This window comes from Triticum urartu, chromosome 7A (genome assembly GCF_056163025.1).
Source record: "Triticum urartu cultivar PI428250 chromosome 7A, HENAU_Tu73, whole genome shotgun sequence".
In the NCBI taxonomy this organism is placed as follows: domain Eukaryota; kingdom Viridiplantae; phylum Streptophyta; class Magnoliopsida; order Poales; family Poaceae; genus Triticum; species Triticum urartu.
In genome coordinates, this window is record NC_141879.1 from 508,910,193 (window position 1) to 508,931,247 (window position 21,055).

A 21,055-nucleotide genomic window follows, 5' to 3' on the forward strand; every position below is an offset into this window, starting at 1 on the left:
TAGTAACCATCTTCTTTCGTGAAAATTCACACCCATGATTACTTGCGTGATTGATATCTTATGCGCGCTAACAAACATTGTGTCTCTGAGAGCTCTTTGCGTTAGCTACTTCTACAAAAATCTCATGGAAGACTCATGGGCATTATGCTGACAGAAAAAAAAAAGGACAGGGAATTCCACTTGGAGACACTATCTCAAGCTCCAGCCCTACATGCATACATCCATGAGCATCCACCATCACCTCAAACTTCATTCCAAGTACTATGGTCCTTTTCGAGTACTAGAACACATTGACAATGCTTCCTACAAGTTGTTGCTCCCTGTTGGCTGCCAACTGGACCATACATTCCATGTATCCCAATTGAAAAGGCACATTGGCCCAAAGGCCATCCCTACAACACCTCACACTTAATCCTGATGGTACAATCCTCATTGAGTCTGTAAGAATTACTAGAACCCAAGCTTATTCCTCGAGTGCAGGGTAACATCAGTATCCCAGTCATTTCAGTGGAAGGTCAAATGGAAGAACATGCCTCCGGAGTAGGCGACATGGGAGGACTCCGCCTTTATCCACAAAATTTTCCCAGGCTTTGGGGCTTGAGGCAATATATTTGGTATGAGTTGCGGGTGCATTCGTTATGAATATATGTCTGACTATCATCAAGTGTTTATGCTCATTCTCAGTGTGCCGTCCCTGATCGCCGATCTCCGATCCAGCGTCCTCCTGTGCCACTTACCACTTCGTTCTCGGGAGACGTTGCAGCCCATGTTGATCTCCGATCCAAGGGCTCCTGTGCATCGGCGTGACGCTATTTGAATTACGACAATAGCACGTTCTTCTACTGTTTACTAACACCTTTTCTCATCTGCAATCCTACAAGAGACAGTGAGTGGGAGCCTGAGGCTCACCTACTTTTGTAATCAGGTTAAACCCTAGCCCTTGTGTTCCGGCTGGCCATATATGCGCATCTACCAGTGGTCAAACCCTAGCTAAATCTCCTCTGAAATCCATCCATTTCTGTTCAAATTAGTGTGTGCTGCAGCGATCAGGGTTCAGAGATAGACTGAATCTGACAAGGCGGCCATCCTTCACATCTTTGACTTAGCATTGCTGCTATAGCAAGTATGGTATGGATCTTCTCAGGACTGGCCTCAATTCTTTGCTTCATTACCAAGAAAAGCAAGAACTTTCCGCCATGGATTCCAAGGGTGCATTTCCCCAGGATGAGCTGCATGACAAACCTTTGAAGATCGTAGGAGGTTTCTTGAAGATCTTCTGGACGAGGCTTTGGCGTGAATCCTCTGGTCAGTGCGTTAGGAGTGTTTGCATGTTGGAGAGGAAATGGATCTCCAAAAGACTTCTTTGCACGTGGCGAGCTTTGTTTCATGGAGGTGGAACACTTTTCTATCCGATGCTTGCTCCCGTGCAAGTGTGGTCTGAGGTTGATCAGGGAGTTACTGCAAAGTTCTTCGTGATCAAGAACGGAATGAATATATAATAGCAACAAACTGCAATAACGTGCCTCCAAAAAATCTACTCCAGTACTAGTATATCAAACTTCCAGGCACCGCGGTCACCATAAACATTAAAGCACTACTAATTCTGGACTCCACCCATGCCATAAAAAGCTCTATCTAACATGACCTATTATCATCACAGAAACCAAACCATGGTTCTGGGTTCTGGTTGTGAGGTAACTAGTTTAGAAGCTCGGTACGGGTAAACAAAAGTTTCAGAGCATGTTTTTCCTAAGATGAGCCTGGGGTGGAGGGGTTTGCAGCGGGGGTGGCGTCGGCGTCCTTCTTCTTCAGGTCTTCGAACTTGTCGATGGCGACCTGCAGCTCATCAGTGCTGCCGACTGCTCTCATGGTGTAATAGTACACCCCAAAGACGAACCCCGTCAACCCACCGCCCACCACCAGGTTCTTGGTCTTGGGAGCAAGGCTACCGAATCTCACCATCTGCTCCGGCAACTCGGCGCTGCTGCATGCAGGACACAGATATGGAAATGTTATGGCAACTTGTGGGACATGTTGATATCAATTCAAAATGCAAAGGCTATGTAAATGTGTGACAGTATAAACATAGAGATTCAAGCACATGACTTCGGTTTCCTTCTTCTGGCTCCCCTCTAGAAGTTACACAATTTTAACACTCGTAGTTCTGCAGCAACTCAAATGTGACTTCAGTCAGTGTTACCCTAAAAAAATATTCTGTTTTATCGAAGGAAAATAGGTGTTACTGATGTGTAGCCTTTCCAGATAAAACAAATATTATTTGTACATCAAAACAGGAACTACTGAAACAGCTTTCGTGTATACAGTACAGAGCACTCTAACAACGTCTGTCTACTTGTTACTTTGTTAGCAACTTCAGAGTGAAAAATAGAGTTGGAACTTGTCAGCAACAAGGATCAAATGAGTCGAGAGGGAAACTAAATAATACTGTACATGCTGTTTCAAAGCTTCACCTGGGCCATGTGTGAGATTTGTTGGGTGAACTTTTTAAGACTAAATGAAGCACTCGAAACCCCAGCTTAAGTTCTTCATGTTTCTCCATATGCTAATGTGACGCCCGGATAATTAAGCTACAGTGAACCTCCGCTAATGATGCCACGTCACCTCAGTTACTGCTGCCAATCCCTCGTTAGTTCAAAAACCGGTTCAAAATTCAAATTCCAAATATGGCATACAATAAAAGTTTTCAAACATTGAAACAAAAATGTTCGGGGTGAACCAAAAATAGCATAGATAATTGTGGTGGAGAAACCAAACCTTGATAAAATGTTTAAGGGCTCTAAAATGATTAAAACAGTAGTGAAAACAATTAAACAAATGCCTATTGAATTTTATAAAAATATTAAAACTATTTTATTATGGGTTAAGATTTAATCTAACAGTAGATTGTTTATAAATACAAATTTAGGTACTAGTTATAATTTTTATAAATCTAAAAATAAAAGAAACTAGAAATAAAACAGTACAAGAAAATAAATAAAAGAAAAGATAAAACAGAAAAGAGAAAAACTAAACTAACAAAAAACAAAAAAGAGAAAGCCCCCCCCCCCCCCCGCTGGGCCACCTCAGCCGCCCGAACGCCCCCCCCCCCCCGGCCCAGCCGGCCCCACCACACACCCCCATAACCCCCCACCCTGGTCAACCGAAACCCTATCCACCCCCACTCACCCCCACATCGCCCCACTTCCCCCTCCCGATCCGATCTGGATCGGGATCGATCCCCGTCAACCTCGCCTGAGACGCCCGCTCTCCGCGCCCCCGACGTCGGCGCCCGTCCCCGGCGCTGCCCCGCCCCGTCACCGGAACTCCTTCGCGCCCATCCTCTCCCTCGGACGGCGCCCGCCGGAAGCCGCGGCCTCGACCCATCGCCGCCCGGAGCTCGACGCGCCTCCGCCTCCCCGCTGGAACTGCCTCCCCGTCTCCGCCGCGTCGTCCCCGACACCCCCCGACCCCCGCTGCCATTTCCCCTACGGCCCCAGTGAGCACGCGCCTCGCTTCCTCCCTCTCCCTCGCACGCTCGCGCTCGTCGCCGCAAGCCCCCGCGCGCGCTCACCGCATCGGCCGCGCGCCCCGGCTGAAATGCTCGCGCCACTACCTTCCCTCTCCCCGGTCTCTGCTGCGCGCGCCGCAAGTCTCGCCATGACCTCGCGCTCGCCTTCGTGCCTCCCGCGGTCGCCTGCTCTGCCATCGCTGCCACCGCTGCGCCCGGCCGCCGAACCGCGTCGTGGCCATGCCGGTTCCGCCCACCACTGCGGCCGCCGACGCGCCGTCCTGCTCCGCCCCACCTCCGGCTCGCTGGGCCGCCGCCCTGCCGTGGCCTCGCCGCGGCCATCTCCGACGCCCGGCGCCCGCTCGGCCCTCGCCCGGGTCTGGGCGCTCACAGCGCCTCTGCGCCCGTAACCCGCTGCCCGCACGCCCGCTAAGCCCCTGGTGCCTATGGCAAACGGGGCCCATGCCCAGAACGAAAAAAAAAGATTTAATAAATAAATTAATAAATACTAATTAAAATATTAATTAATTGAAGAATTAATTAGTTTAATGAATCCTGATTAGATTAACCTAATCACTTAGTTTAGTTAATTAATCTATTAGTTTAGTTAACAGCCAATGACAGTGGGGCCCCACCCCTAGTTAGCTTAATTTAAACCCCTTTTTAAAATATGTGACACTGACAGATGGGCCCCATTGGCCCTGTTGACTGGTCAACTTTGACCCAGTCAACGCTGACTGTACTGCTGACTAGGCACTGACCGGCCCCACACGTCGGGTTGACCAGTCAACCCCTGTTGACTGCCGACGTCAGCATGACATCATGCTGATGTCATATATCCATTTTTGAATTAAATTAATTAATTAATTAATTATCAGAAAATGATTTAAATCTTTAGAAAATCATATCTTTTAATCCGTAACTCGGATGAAAATACTTTCTACATGAAAGTTGCTCAGAACGACGAGACGAACCCGGATACGCAGCCCGTTCGTCCGCCACGCATCCCTAACCTATCGTACTCGCAACTTTCCCCCTCCGGCTCCTCTGCCCGAAAACGCGGAACCTCGGGGATACTTTCCCGGATGTTTCCCCCCTTCACCAGTATCACCTCATACCGTGTTAGGGCACCCCTAGCACCGATACTTGTCATGTCATGCATCACTATGCATCTGTTTGCTTAAATATTTATTGTTTCTTCCCCCTCTTCTCCCGCTAGACTACGAGACCGACGCTGCTGCTGGTACCCCGATCAACTACGGTGTTGACGACCCCTCCTTGTCTGAGCAACCAGGCAAGCCCCCCCTTTGATCACCAGATACCGCCTACTCTTCTCTATACTACTTGCATTAGAGTAGTGTAGCATGTTACTGCTTTCCGTTATTCCTATCCTGATGCATAGCCTGTCCTTGCTACTACTGTTGTTACCATTACCTGCTATCCTACTGCTTAGTATAGGATGCTAGTGTTCCATCAGTGGCCCTACACTCTTGTCCGTCTGTCATGCTATACTACTGGGCCGTGATCACTCGGGAGGTGATCACGGGCATATACTATATACTTTACACTGTTACGTTACCGGAGAAACTGTTTGGAGATGGGGGCTGAAGGGGCAGGTGGCTCCATCCCGGTAGAGGTGGGCCTGGGTTCCCGACCGCCCCCGACTGTTACTTTGTGGCGGAGCGACAGGGCAGGTTCAGACCACCTAGGAGAGAGGTGGGCCTGGCCCTGTTCGGCGTTCGCGGATACTTAACACGCTTAACGAGATCTGGGTATTTGATCTGAGTCTGGCCATTTGGTCTATACGCACTAACCATCTACGTGGGAGTAGTTATGGGTATCCCGGCGTCGTGGTATCAGCCGAAGCCTTCTTGACGTCAGCGACGGAGCGGCGCGCGCTGGATTGGACTGGAACGCCACTAGGCTAGGTCTGCTTCCGGCCGCCCACGCAACGTGCAGGTGTGCTAAGGGCGATGGGCCCAGACCCCTGTGCGCTTAGGTTTAGACCGGCGTGCTGACCTCTCTGTTGTGCCTAGGTGGGGCTGCGACGTGTTGATCTTCCGAGGCCGGGCATGACCCAGGAAAGTGTGTCCGGCCAAATGGGATCGAGCGTGTTGGGGTATGTGGTGCACCCCTGCAGGGAAGTTAATCTATTCGAATAGCCGTGATCTTCGGTAACAGGACGACTTGGAGTTGTACCTTGACCTTATGACAACTAGAACTGGATACTTAATAAAACACACCCTTCCAAGTGCCAGATACAACCGGTGATTGCTCTCTCACAGGGCGACGAGGGGAGGATCATCGGTTAGGATTATGCTATGCGATGCTACTTGGAGGACTTCAGTCTACTCTCTTCTACATGTTGCAAGACGGAGGCTGCCAGAAGCGTAGTCTTCGAAAGGATTAGTTATCCCCCTCTTATTCTGGCATTCTGCAGTTCAGTCCACATATGATACCCTTACTCCATTTGATACCCATGCATATGTAGTGTAGCTCCTTGCTTGCGAGTACTTTGGATGAGTACTCACGGTTGCTTTCTCCCCCTTTTCCCCCTTTCCTTTCTTTCTGGTTGTCGCAACCAGATGCTGGAGTCCAGGAGCCAGACGCCACCGTCGACGACGACTCCTACTACATCGGAGGTGCCTACTACTACGTGCTGCCCGCTGACGACGACCAGGAGTAGTTTAGGAGGATCCCAGGCAGGAGGCCTGCGCCTCTTTCGATCTGTATCCCAGTTTGTGCTAGCCTTCTTAAGGCAAACTTGTTTAACTTATGTCTGTACTCAGATATTGTTGCTTCCGCTGACTCGTCTATGATCGAGCTCTTGTATTCGAGCCTTCGAGACCCCTGGCTTGTAATATGATGCTTGTATGACTTATTTTATTTGTAGAGTTGTGTTGTGATATCTTCCCGTGAGTCCCTGATCTTGATCGTACACGTTTGCGTGTATGATTAGTGTACGATTAAATCAGGGGCGTCACAAGTTGGTATCAGAGCCGACTGCCTGTAGGAATCCCCCTTCCAAACTCCTTGGCCGAAGTCGAGTCTAGTCAGTGAAAATTGTTTACTAACATGGTTGTGTGGCTTACAGGCCCACGTAGCCATTTGGGTGGTATTAGGATCTTTTATTCCTCGACCTATACTCTGGGACTCTGATCTCTCTTCTATTCGGGTTAAATGAATTTACTAAAAATCTAACTTAGGTTCTCGTAAATACTTTCTCCCGGAGAGCCCCTTCAGTCCAGGTGATCGCCGGCTGCACCAGAAGATTTCGAAGATACTCTCCGATTTTCTCTCGAGACCTTGTGCCCGTTGCTTTTGCAATTCCCGACCACCGATCAACCCTTATGGATAAATACTTGCAGTTGTTATGCTTGCATACCTCCCTAGTTGGTCTTGTTATTACAAGATACCCCGAAATACTCGTCGTATTTTCGAGAATCCTTCGAGCTTACTGCCTTGTTGTTCTTTGTCACCTGAATACCCCTACGGATAATTCTCGCACTCATCGAGTATCCGCTCATCCCCAGATATTCATGCAGTTCACAAAATTCTTCGAAATACCATTCGGTCTTCCGAAAATCCTGAGCAACCTATTGCTCCTGGAATTCTTGCTTGCTTGCATTATGGTTAATCCCATAAGTATAGTAGTCTTATTGGCAACCTTGTCAATATCATTTTGAGTCCATTGACTCAATATGTTGCGAAGCTCGCAATCCTCACTCAGAACATAGAATTCATCCTTCCAGCTCAGATGTCATTTAAAACGTGAGCTGGTCCTCGGCCAATCAGATTGCCATCGATTGTACCCCTAAGTCTATTCAACTTGTCCGTCCTTGATCAGAGCGTTTGCTCCTGATCCCTTGTTTTGAAAATCATAAATCCTTTGTTATTTAAACGTTGAATTATTCAGATGTTTTGTAAAACGATGCATTTGCATTCTTTCTTCCTCTGATTGGGTATCGATACTCACATCAGCTCCATTGTGGATCACCATATCCACTGTTGGATTATTATCCGACAATGTCCTTCATAATTAATCACCTTGTGAGTTATTTCTCCGATACATAATGCCTTTGGTAATTTGTATCCTCTCCTTTTGCCAACCATGCTCTTCTTTCGAGCTGGTAATATTTACTCTCAAAGCTTGTGGTATATGTTTCCACGATACCTTGACGGGTTGAACCTATGCCTTCCTTAATTTGTGTGACCTCGAAATTTATGCGGGTTATACCCTGCTGACGCTTCATCAGATAACTTTTCAACACTACAACTTCGAAAAGGGGAGGTAAATGTAAGGTTATGCATTGAAGAAGTGGGAGTCGACCTTGAACTTTGTGTTCATGCCCATGGACACGATGTAGATCTTATCGTTAAAGCTTCTCTTAAATTAATTACTCCCTTGATATAAGTTCATATTATATCTGGGATCTGGCCTTTTGCAATCGTGGTTTCGACCATGTTCTCTTTTAGGTACCGTTTCTCGTGCAAGTTTAAGCACTTGTCTTCTGCAGAGCAATACCCCAGTCCAACCTCTACTTTGATCTGTCGTCGAGTATTACCCCCTGGTATCTCGAGGATACCACGGGATACATAACTTCTTATGAGTTCTTCATCAACTAATATTCTTGCCGATTCCATTTTTCCAACGGGTTCTCAGTTGTTAGAACCCCTCAAGGACACCGACAACTGAATTGAGTCCGCACTATGATTCAACAACTCTTGGTAACCTTCATTACTTACGAGTCTGAACTCGATCACGTCATTCCGAGCCTACTCGTCTATATCATTATCGTGCCAAATTTTAACTGTGCTACCTGGTCCTTCTTTCCGGAGCACAATTTCGACGATGGGCTGGGCTTACGTCGATCTTCCTTGTCTTATTGTTTCACCTCAAACAACAAACTTGATTTCAAGTTTGTGTCGCACCCATGGTTCCAATAACCTTTCGCTTCATCATTCGTTTGACTTGATGTCATCGCCGACCGATTACATCTCCATGAAACCTCTTGACAGAAATTGTCATGATCATCATCAACATTTCGAGCTCCTCAAGGATATCAATTGAATTCCTGATGAGAAATACCATCCTTGCCCTCGATGATTTGTGTTATCATCGACCACTCGATTGCCTTCCGTTCAAACACAAACTTGTTCGTGTTTTGTGTTATACCTTGAGATCCTTACTATCCAGCATTTGTTCTCCTTTACCTTGGAGTATTACCATCTTTTATGTCAAGAATGTTGTGAGAATTTCACCACCTCTTAAGAATTCTTGGTATCGTGATACTTCTCACCATCACCATTCTTTCTTGGTCCTCGTGTTGATTCCAACCGGGGTACCAACAAGTGAACGGTGTTGTTTGGATTCTGCACTTCTAGCAACCCTATTGCTTTGAAGTTAATGGTCGGCCGTTCGTTCTTAGACTGTTGATTAATGAATCACCATTCTGACATTGGTCGTGCAACCCAACCCATATTTTGGGCGCACCTTTCAACCAATGTTTAATTGTGTATGTTTTCCGTGAGCATACTTCCTTATATCATTTGATCTGACAAATGTTATCTCCTTGTTCACTTAATTGTGGAAATCCATGTTTTGGAAATCTCGATGAATTGCCGTTGAGTTCACCAGACACCTCCTTGTCCTCTCCTTGGATTAATGATGAACTCTTGTTAACGGAAATCACTTCATAGTTCTTTTCCCGAGAATCTTACATTGTCATCTCGTCAATTGTGTTGCACCTTTTCTTCTCAGGCTTACTAAGTCGGAGGTATCCCGACACCAATTAGATCTGAACCTCAATCAGATATGATGGTGGGAACATATTTCCAAGAGTAATAACAATGGTCTTTATATGACCCGGTAAGGTGATGTCATGCCTAGTACACCAGGCCGGAGGGCCTATTGCTATAGTTTCCTTGTTAGCAAGGTTATCCATTCTTCCATGAGGAAATTGTAAGACTTATTCTATAAGTTCTTCCTGATGGACCCTTTTTGTTTCCAAAGTCTGAACTTGCTTGAAGACCATGTAATGCTATCTCGAAGCATGTTTGTGGTACTCCGATTGTCAACAAGGACATTTGAAGCCAATGCTAAATGTTTCCTGCTAAATTATCCAAACACCGCTGTATGGGTAATGTCATGAAGTTTCTCTCCCCTTTTCTAAAGGGTTTTCTACATTATATCCTGTCATGGATATCATACTCTGCTTGTCCTTGGGAAGGATATACCCTTGAAATATGTGTTTAAACACATTTTCCTTTCCATTGTTCTGCTTAAACCTGACAATCACTTTTCCTTTCCATTGGGATTGTTTAAACCTTCTTGTGATCTATATGATGTAAGCAGTAGTTTTCTCCTACTTAGGTAAACACCTCGGTGTACAATTCTGTCAGTAAGACCTTGTTTCTATTGTTGATGACATTCCGGTAACCACCGATGGATGAGAACTTTGCCTATTAGTCCGCCTCGTTCAACGAGCAGGAGAATGGTTCTCTTCGTCCCTCGCCCTTGGTACCAACGATGTTGCCAACATAACTGACAGGCTAAGCTCTGACATGCCTTGCTTACACGATCATGCAAGACGTTACCGCCCTTCCTGCTTTTAACCCACATGGTGGGCCCATAACCCACCAGTCCCACAGGATCGAAACCTGACTCTCCTTGTTTTCAAAGTTGTCCCTCGCGCGTGGCTTTGTATGCAATTCATAAGCCACGTTCCTAGCTAGTGATCTATTCTGGTAATACTTATTCAGGTTACTCTGAACCCCTTTCACACTCTGTTTCAGGCAATGAACGATTGCCTATCCGCTTGAAACTTCTTATTGCACCGTCTTACTTTGCTCTCGATGTGTTTCATTTGTTCAACTCGAGAGATAATCATATGTTCATTCTTGGGATACCCCTAGATGATTCTCCCTTATAACATCCTATCCTGGTAGGGCTGCCCCTTACCTATTCGTAAGTACGATGGAGTTCCCCGAAGAAAGGACGACGACTTCATCATGATGCATTGGAATAAAGATTTGAAGACATCAACGGAAGGGATTAACTTCTTCGAGAAGATCCGTTAACATATCGTAACCAGAACTTTCCCCTTACTCCCCTCTTAAATCTCGGGACGAGATTTCTTGTAGTGGAGGAGAATTGTGACGCCCGGATAATTAAGCTACAGTGAACCTCCGCTAATGATGCCACGTCACCTCAGTTACTGCTGCCAATCCCTCGTTAGTTCAAAAACCGGTTCAAAATTCAAATTCCAAATATGGCATACAATAAAAGTTTTCAAACATTGAAACAAAAATGTTCGGGGTGAACCAAAAATAGCATAGATAATTGTGGTGGAGAAACCAAACCTTGATAAAATGTTTAAGGGCTCTAAAATGATTAATACAGTAGTGAAAACAATTAAACAAATGCCTATCGAATTTTATAAAAATATTAAAACTATTTTATTATGGGTTAAGATTTAATCTAACAGTAGATTGTTTATAAATACAAATTTAGGTACTAGTTATAATTTTTATAAATCTAAAAATAAAAGAAACTAGAAATAAAACAGTACAAGAAAATAAATAAAAGAAAAGATAAAACAGAAAAGAGAAAAACTAAACTAACAAAAAACAAAAAAGAGAAAGCCCCCCCCCCCGCTGGGCCAAGTGGCCCAGCTGGCCTCAGCCGCCCGAACGCCCCCCCCCCCCCGGCCCAGCCGGCCCCACCACACACCCCCATAACCCCCCACCCTGGTCAACCGAAACCCTATCCACCCCCACTCACCCCCATAACCCCCCATCTGTTTGCTTAAATATTTATTGTTTCTTCCCCCTCTTCTCCCGCTAGACTACGAGACCGACGCTGCTGCTGGTACCCCGATCAACTACGGTGTTGACGACCCCTCCTTGTCTGAGCAACCAGGCAAGCCCCCCCTTTGATCACCAGATACCGCCTACTCTTCTCTATACTACTTGCATTAGAGTAGTGTAGCATGTTACTGCTTTCCGTTATTCCTATCCTGATGCATAGCCTGTCCTTGCTACTACTGTTGTTACCATTACCTGCTATCCTACTGCTTAGTATAGGATGCTAGTGTTCCATCAGTGGCCCTACACTCTTGTCCGTCTGTCATGCTATACTACTGGGCCGTGATCACTCGGGAGGTGATCACGGGCATATACTATATACTTTACACTGTTACGTTACCGGAGAAACTGTTTGGAGATGGGGGCTGAAGGGGCAGGTGGCTCCATCCCGGTAGAGGTGGGCCTGGGTTCCCGACGGCCCCCGACTGTTACTTTGTGGCGGAGCGACAGGGCAGGTTCAGACCACCTAGGAGAGAGGTGGGCCTGGCCCTGTTCGGCGTTCGCGGATACTTAACACGCTTAACGAGATCTGGGTATTTGATCTGAGTCTGGCCATTTGGTCTATACGCACTAACCATCTACGTGGGAGTAGTTATGGGTATCCCGGCGTCGTGGTATCAGCCGAAGCCTTCTTGACGTCAGCGACGGAGCGGCGCGCGCTGGATTGGACTGGAACGCCACTAGGCTAGGTCTGCTTCCGGCCGCCCACGCAACGTGCAGGTGTGCTAAGGGCGATGGGCCCAGACCCCTGTGCGCTTAGGTTTAGACCGGCGTGCTGACCTCTCTGTTGTGCCTAGGTGGGGCTGCGACGTGTTGATCTTCCGAGGCCGGGCATGACCCAGGAAAGTGTGTCCGGCCAAATGGGATCGAGCGTGTTGGGGTATGTGGTGCACCCCTGCAGGGAAGTTAATCTATTCGAATAGCCGTGATCTTCGGTAACAGGACGACTTGGAGTTGTACCTTGACCTTATGACAACTAGAACTGGATACTTAATAAAACACACCCTTCCAAGTGCCAGATACAACCGGTGATTGCTCTCTCACAGGGCGACGAGGGGAGGATCATCGGTTAGGATTATGCTATGCGATGCTACTTGGAGGACTTCAGTCTACTCTCTTCTACATGTTGCAAGACGGAGGCTGCCAGAAGCGTAGTCTTCGAAAGGATTAGTTATCCCCCTCTTATTCTGGCATTCTGCAGTTCAGTCCACATATGATACCCTTACTCCATTTGATACCCATGCATATGTAGTGTAGCTCCTTGCTTGCGAGTACTTTGGATGAGTACTCACGGTTGCTTTCTCCCCCTTTTCCCCCTTTCCTTTCTTTCTGGTTGTCGCAACCAGATGCTGGAGTCCAGGAGCCAGACGCCACCGTCGACGATGACTCCTACTACATCGGAGGTGCCTACTACTACGTGCTGCCCGCTGACGACGACCAGGAGTAGTTTAGGAGGATCCCAGGCAGGAGGCCTGCGCCTCTTTCGATCTGTATCCCAGTTTGTGCTAGCCTTCTTAAGGCAAACTTGTTTAACTTATGTCTGTACTCAGATATTGTTGCTTCCGCTGACTCGTCTATGATCGAGCTCTTGTATTCGAGCCTTCGAGATCCCTGGCTTGTAATATGATGCTTGTATGACTTATTTTATTTGTAGAGTTGTGTTGTGATATCTTCCCGTGAGTCCCTGATCTTGATCGTACACGTTTGCGTGTATGATTAGTGTACGATTAAATCAGGAGCGTCACAAGTTGGTATCAGAGCCGACTGCCTGTAGGAATCCCCCTTCCAAACTCCTTGGCCGAAGTCGAGTCTAGTCAGTGAAAACTGTTTACTAACATGGTTGTGTGGCTTACAGGCCCACGTAGCCATTTGGGTGGTATTAGGATCTTTTATTCCTCGACCTATACTCTGGGACTCTGATCTCTCTTCTATTCGGGTTAAATGAATTTACTAAAAATCTAACTTAGGTTCTCGTAAATACTTTCTCCCGGAGAGCCCCTTCAGTCCAGGTGATCGCCGGCTACACCAGAAGATTTCGAAGATACTCTCCGATTTTCTCTCGAGACCTTGTGCCCGTTGCTTTTGCAATTCCCGACCACCGATCAACCCTTATGGATAAATACTTGCAGTTGTTATGCTTGCATACCTCCCTAGTTGGTCTTGTTATTACAAGATACCCCGAAATACTCGTCGTATTTTCGAGAATCCTTCGAGCTTACTGCCTTGTTGTTCTTTGTCACCTGAATACCCCTACGGATAATTCTCGCACTCATCGAGTATCCGCTCATCCCCAGATATTCATGCAGTTCACAAAATTCTTCGAAATACCATTCGGTCTTCCGAAAATCCTGAGCAACCTATTGCTCCTGGAATTCTTGCTTGCTTGCATTATGGTTAATCCCATAAGTATAGTAGTCTTATTGGCAACCTTGTCAATATCATTTTGAGTCCATTGACTCAATATGTTGCGAAGCTCGCAATCCTCACTCAGAACATAGAATTCATCCTTCCAGCTCAGATGTCATTTAAAACGTGAGCTGGTCCTCGGCCAATCAGATTGCCATCGATTGTACCCCTAAGTCTATTCAACTTGTCCGTCCTTGATCAGAGCGTTTGCTCCTGATCCCTTGTTTTGAAAATCATAAATCCTTTGTTATTTAAACGTTGAATTATTCAGATGTTTTGTAAAACGATGCATTTGCATTCTTTCTTCCTCTGATTGGGTATCGATACTCACATCAGCTCCATTGTGGATCACCATATCCACTGTTGGATTATTATCCGACAATGTCCTTCATAATTAATCACCTTGTGAGTTATTTCTCCGATACATAATGCCTTTGGTAATTTGTATCCTCTCCTTTTGCCAACCATGCTCTTCTTTCGAGCTGGTAATATTTACTCTCAAAGCTTGTGGTATATGTTTCCACGATACCTTGACGGGTTGAACCTATGCCTTCCTTAATTTGTGTGACCTCGAAATTTATGCGGGTTATACCCTGCTGACGCTTCATCAGATAACTTTTCAACACTACAACTTCGAAAAGGGGAGGTAAATGTAAGGTTATGCATTGAAGAAGTGGGAGTCGACCTTGAACTTTGTGTTCATGCCCATGGACACGATGTAGATCTTATCGTTAAAGCTTCTCTTAAATTAATTACTCCCTTGATATAAGTTCATATTATATCTGGGATCTGGCCTTTTGCAATCGTGGTTTCGACCATGTTCTCTTTTAGGTACCGTTTCTCGTGCAAGTTTAAGCACTTGTCTTCTGCAGAGCAATACCCCAGTCCAACCTCTACTTTGATCTGTCGTCGAGTATTACCCCCTGGTATCTCGAGGATACCACGGGATACATAACTTCTTATGAGTTCTTCATCAACTAATATTCTTGCCGATTCCATTTTTCCAACGGGTTCTCAGTTGTTAGAACCCCTCAAGGACACCGACAACTGAATTGAGTCCGCACTATGATTCAACAACTCTTGGTAACCTTCATTACTTACGAGTCTGAACTCGATCACGTCATTCCGAGCCTACTCGTCTATATCATTATCGTGCCAAATTTTAACTGTGCTACCTGGTCCTTCTTTCTGGAGCACAATTTCGACGATGGGCTGGGCTTACGTCGATCTTCCTTGTCTTATTGTTTCACCTCAAACAACAAACTTGATTTCAAGTTTGTGTCGCACCCATGGTTCCAATAACCTTTCGCTTCATCATTCGTTTGACTTGATGTCATCGCCGACCGATTACATCTCCATGAAACCTCTTGACAGAAATTGTCATGATCATCATCAACATTTCGAGCTCCTCAAGGATATCAATTGAATTCCTGATGAGAAATACCATCCTTGCCCTCGATGATTTGTGTTATCATCGACCACTCGATTGCCTTCCGTTCAAACACAAACTTGTTCGTGTTTTGTGTTATACCTTGAGATCCTTACTATCCAGCATTTGTTCTCCTTTACCTTGGAGTATTACCATCTTTTATGTCAAGAATGTTGTGAGAATTTCACCACCTCTTAAGAATTCTTGGTATCGTGATACTTCTCACCATCACCATTCTTTCTTGGTCCTCGTGTTGATTCCAACCGGGGTACCAACAAGTGAACGGTGTTGTTTGGATTCTGCACTTCTAGCAACCCTATTGCTTTGAAGTTAATGATCGGCCGTTCGTTCTTAGACTGTTGATTAATGAATCACCATTCTGACATTGGTCGTGCAACCCAACCCATATTTTGGGCGCACCTTTCAACCAATGTTTAATTGTGTATGTTTTCCGTGAGCATACTTCCTTATATCATTTGATCTGACAAATGTTATCTCGTTGTTCACTTAATTGTGGAAATCCATGTTTTGGAAATCTCGATGAATTGCCGTTGAGTTCACCAGACACCTCCTTGTCCTCTCCTTGGATTAATGATGAACTCTTGTTAACGGAAATCACTTCATAGTTCTTTTCCCGAGAATCTTACATTGTCATCTCGTCAATTGTGTTGCACCTTTTCTTCTCAGGCTTACTAAGTCGGAGGTATCCCGACACCAATTAGATCTGAACCTCAATCAGATATGATGGTGGGAACATATTTCCAAGATTAATAACAATGGTCTTTATATGACCCGGTAAGGTGATGTCATGCCTAGTACACCAGGCCGGAGGGCCTATTGCTATAGTTTCCTTGTTAGCAAGGTTATCCATTCTTCCATGAGGAAATTGTAAGACTTATTCTATAAGTTCTTCCTGATGGACCCTTTTTGTTTCCAAAGTCTGAACTTGCTTGAAGACCATGTAATGCTATCTCGAAGCATGTTTGTGGTACTCCGATTGTCAACAAGGACATTTGAAGCCAATGCTAAATGTTTCCTGCTAAATTATCCAAACACCGCTGTATGGGTAATGTCATGAAGTTTCTCTCCCCTTTTCTAAAGGGTTTTCTACATTATATCCTGTCATGGATATCATACTCTGCTTGTCCTTGGGAAGGATATACCCTTGAAATATGTGTTTAAACACATTTTCCTTTCCATTGTTCTGCTTAAACCTGACAATCACTTTTCCTTTCCATTGGGATTGTTTAAACCTTCTTGTGATCTATATGATGTAAGCAGTAGTTTTCTCCTACTTAGGTAAACACCTCGGTGTACAATTCTGTCAGTAAGACCTTGTTTCTATTGTTGATGACATTCCGGTAACCACCGATGGATGAGAACTTTGCCTATTAGTCCGCCTCGTTCAACGAGCAGGAGAATGGTTCTCTTCGTCCCTCGCCCTTGGTACCAACGATGTTGCCAACATAACTGACAGGCTAAGCTCTGACATGCCTTGCTTACACGATCATGCAAGCCGTTACCGCCCTTCCTGCTTTTAACCCACATGGTGGGCCCATAACCCACCAGTCCCACAGGATCGAAACCTGACTCTCCTTGTTTTCAAAGTTGTCCCTCGCGCGTGGCTTTGTATGCAATTCATAAGCCACGTTCCTAGCTAGTGATCTATTCTGGTAATACTTATTCAGGTTACTCTGAACCCCTTTCACACTCTGTTTCAGGCAATGAACGATTGCCTATCCGCTTGAAACTTCTTATTGCACCGTCTTACTTTGCTCTCGATGTGTTTCATTTGTTCAACTCGAGAGATAATCATATGTTCATTCTTGGGATACCCCTAGATGATTCTCCCTTATAACATCCTATCCTGGTAGGGCTGCCCCTTACCTATTCGTAAGTACGATGGAGTTCCCCGAAGAAAGGACGACGACTTCATCATGATGCATTGGAATAAAGATTTGAAGACATCAACGGAAGGGATTAACTTCTTCGAGAAGATCCGTTAACATATCGTAACCAGAACTTTCCCCTTACTCCCCTCTTAAATCTCGGGACGAGATTTCTTGTAGTGGAGGAGAATTGTGACGCCCGGATAATTAAGCTACAGTGAACCTCCGCTAATGATGCCACGTCACCTCAGTTACTGCTGCCAATCCCTCGTTAGTTCAAAAACCGGTTCAAAATTCAAATTCCAAATATGGCATACAATAAAAGTTTTCAAACATTGAAACAAAAATGTTCGGGGTGAACCAAAAATAGCATAGATAATTGTGGTGGAGAAACCAAACCTTGATAAAATGTTTAAGGGCTCTAAAATGATTAAAACAGTAGTGAAAACAATTAAACAAATGCCTATTGAATTTTATAAAAATATTAAAACTATTTTATTATGGGTTAAGATTTAATCTAACAGTAGATTGTTTATAAATACAAATTTAGGTACTAGTTATAATTTTTATAAATCTAAAAATAAAAGAAACTAGAAATAAAACAGTACAAGAAAATAAATAAAAGAAAAGATAAAACAGAAAAGAGAAAAACTAAACTAACAAAAAACAAAAAAGAGAAAGCCCCCCCCCCCCCCCCGCTGGGCCAAGTGGCCCAGCTGGCCTCAGCCGCCCGAACGCCCCCCCCCCCCCCGGCCCAGCCGGCCCCACCACACACCCCCATAACCCCCCACCCTGGTCAACCGAAACCCTATCCACCCCCACTCACCCCCATAACCCCCCATCTGTTTGCTTAAATATTTATTGTTTCTTCCCCCTCTTCTCCCGCTAGACTACGAGACCGACGCTGCTGCTGGTACCCCGATCAACTACGGTGTTGACGACCCCTCCTTGTCTGAGCAACCAGGCAAGCCCCCCCTTTGATCACCAGATACCGCCTACTCTTCTCTATACTGCTTGCATTAGAGTAGTGTAGCATGTTACTGCTTTCCGTTATTCCTATCCTGATGCATAGCCTGTCCTTGCTACTACTGTTGTTACCATTACCTGCTATCCTACTGCTTAGTATAGGATGCTAGTGTTCCATCAGTGGCCCTACACTCTTGTCCGTCTGTCATGCTATACTACTGGGCCGTGATCACTCGGGAGGTGATCACGGGCATATACTATATACTTTACACTGTTACGTTACCGGAGAAACTGTTTGGAGATGGGGGCTGAAGGGGCAGGTGGCTCCATCCCGGTAGAGGTGGGCCTGGGTTCCCGACGGCCCCCGACTGTTACTTTGTGGCGGAGCGACAGGGCAGGTTCAGACCACCTAGGAGAGAGGTGGGCCTGGCCCTGTTCGGCGTTCGCGGATACTTAACACGCTTAACGAGATCTGGGTATTTGATCTGAGTCTGGCCATTTGGTCTATACGCACTAACCATCTACGTGGGAGTAGTTATGGGTATCCCGGCGTCGTGGTATCAGCCGAAGCCTTCTTGACGTCAGCGACGGAGCGGCGCGCGCTGGATTGGACTGGAACGCCACTAGGCTAGGTCTGCTTCCGGCCGCCCACGCAACGTGCAGGTGTGCTAAGGGCGATGGGCCCAGACCCCTGTGCGCTTAGGTTTAGACCGGCGTGCTGACCTCTCTGTTGTGCCTAGGTGGGGCTGCGACGTGTTGATCTTCCGAGGCCGGGCATGACCCAGGAAAGTGTGTCCGGCCAAATGGGATCGAGCGTGTTGGGGTATGTGGTGCACCCCTGCAGGGAAGTTAATCTATTCGAATAGCCGTGATCTTCGGTAACAGGACGACTTGGAGTTGTACCTTGACCTTATGACAACTAGAACTGGATACTTAATAAAACACACCCTTCCAAGTGCCAGATACAACCGGTGATTGCTCTCTCACAGGGCAACGAGGGGAGGATCATCGGTTAGGATTATGCTATGCGATGCTACTTGGAGGACTTCAGTCTACTCTCTTCTACATGTTGCAAGACGGAGGCTGCCAGAAGCGTAGTCTTCGAAAGGATTAGTTATCCCCCTCTTATTCTGGCATTCTGCAGTTCAGTCCACATATGATACCCTTACTCCATTTGATACCCATGCATATGTAGTGTAGCTCCTTGCTTGCGAGTACTTTGGATGAGTACTCACGGTTGCTTTCTCCCCCTTTTCCCCCTTTCCTTTCTTTCTGGTTGTCGCAACCAGATGCTGGAGTCCAGGAGCCAGACGCCACCGTCGACGACGACTCCTACTACATCGGAGGTGCCTACTACTACGTGCTGCCCGCTGACGACGACCAGGAGTAGTTTAGGAGGATCCCAGGCAGGAGGCCTGCGCCTCTTTCGATCTGTATCCCAGTTTGTGCTAGCCTTCTTAAGGCAAACTTGTTTAACTTATGTCTGTACTCAGATATTGTTGCTTCCGCTGACTCGTCTATGATCGAACTCTTGTATTCGAGCCTTCGAGACCCCTGGCTTGTAATATGATGCTTGTATGACTTATTTTATTTGTAGAGTTGTGTTGTGATATCTTCCCGTGAGTCCCTGATCTTGATCGTACACGTTTGCGTGTATGATTAGTGTACGATTAAATCAGGGGCGTCACAGCTAAGTACAGAGAAGAGCAATTCCCTTTCGATAGAGCACATGTAACTTGAATCTATATAGACCACTGTGCTGAAATGTGTAAACGACACATGATGCAATTTATCATAGCGCTGATAATTGGCATTCTGACATGGTGACTTACTGAAAGAAAATTCGAAGGAAGTTAGAAAAAAATTCTTCCACAATTCCTCGTTCAGTCGTTTGCACAGAACATGATTACATTTTTGGGAGCTCACGAATTTATAATCTGCGTTCACTAACCATTGCAGTACCCTTGTGGTTGATGCTATGAAAATTGAAACCCTATTTGTAATTGCATGTCATGGAGTCACTGAAAGTGCTACATGGATCATATAACCAGAAATTATATACAGTACAAAATATTTTGTCTCCTTCCTTCCCATCCTGTGAGCATCCACAGACCCTACCCATGATCGGGATTGGGATCCAAGGCACAGAATGCAAGAGCAAGTGCCTTGATTCCTAAGCTAATATCGTCAAACTGATAGATAATTTGGTTCCTAAGCTTGTTTACCTGTGTATTAGGGTCTAATACACAAATCTAAAGACGGGTACAGGCACAAAGTAATCCAATTTGGTCCCGAAATCCCTTCTGAAAGAGATGCTTAAATTCCCAAAATGCTGTGGCAATATACTACATGGGCGGATGCACCGTTGGATGCAACATCACACCCCCCCTCGTTACGACAGCCCTGCCTACGCTACGGATGGGAAGTGATTGGATTCGGTTCGGTTCTTCGCCGCAAAAGGTTGTACCAAAGCTAGGGGCTTTCCTTACCGACAGAGGGAGGAGCAGTCCCGGGAGCCGATACAGATCCAGCAGAGAGGCGTACAGAGATTTGCTCCTCTTCGAGGCGTGCTCCGGTGGATCCGGCGGAGGAGAAGGAGCGGGACGGCGGCGGTGCGGCGGAGACGGCGACGCGGCGTGGGGAGGGCCAAGGACCAGTGAAAGGGAAAGTGGTTTTGGATTGGTGCGTCCTGTGTGCTGGGCTGGGTTGGACCTCGACATGTGGTGGTGGGCTTCGGCAGCAACCGAACTAAGCGACCGACTTTTTTTTTTCCTCAAAAAAGAAAAGCGTCCGCCTTTTTTTTCCTTTCCTTTATTTCATATATATATTTGCTAGTATATGAAATATATACTAGCAAAAATTTTAGCAAATATGTTCGTGCGTTGTAATAGAAGAAAAATTATCAGATTATACAGGTGTGATAGATAAAGAATAGTTTGAATCAAAAGCAAGGACGAGATAATGGACTTTTATAATGTCATTTTCACAAAC

At 45.9% G+C, this 21,055-nt stretch overlaps 1 protein-coding gene and 1 long non-coding RNA gene across 3 annotated transcripts; one reads left to right on the forward strand and one right to left on the reverse strand.

The window, feature by feature from the left end:
* Positions 1–1,476: 1,476 nt before the first annotated feature.
* LOC125524154 (uncharacterized) lies at positions 1,477–20,773 on the reverse strand. Of its 2 annotated transcripts, none has more exons than XM_087535516.1 (2): positions 20,554–20,773; positions 1,477–1,984 (listed from the first exon to the last, which is right to left on the reverse strand). In XM_087535516.1, the coding sequence occupies exon 2, from the start codon at positions 1,960–1,962 to the stop codon at positions 1,750–1,752; it is 213 nt and encodes a 70-aa protein (XP_087391642.1). In that variant the 5' UTR covers positions 1,963–1,984; positions 20,554–20,773; the 3' UTR covers positions 1,477–1,749. The 2 variants fall into 2 exon arrangements, with proteins under 2 accessions (XP_087391642.1, XP_087391641.1); XM_087535515.1 differs by having other exon boundaries at positions 1,477–1,981; positions 20,554–20,728.
* On the forward strand, positions 3,200–6,416 carry LOC147960181 (uncharacterized). Its single transcript, XR_015611445.1, has 3 exons — positions 3,200–3,496; positions 4,728–4,802; positions 6,094–6,416. It is a non-coding gene; the product is annotated as an uncharacterized LOC147960181 (long non-coding RNA).
* Positions 20,774–21,055: the final 282 nt, after the last annotated feature.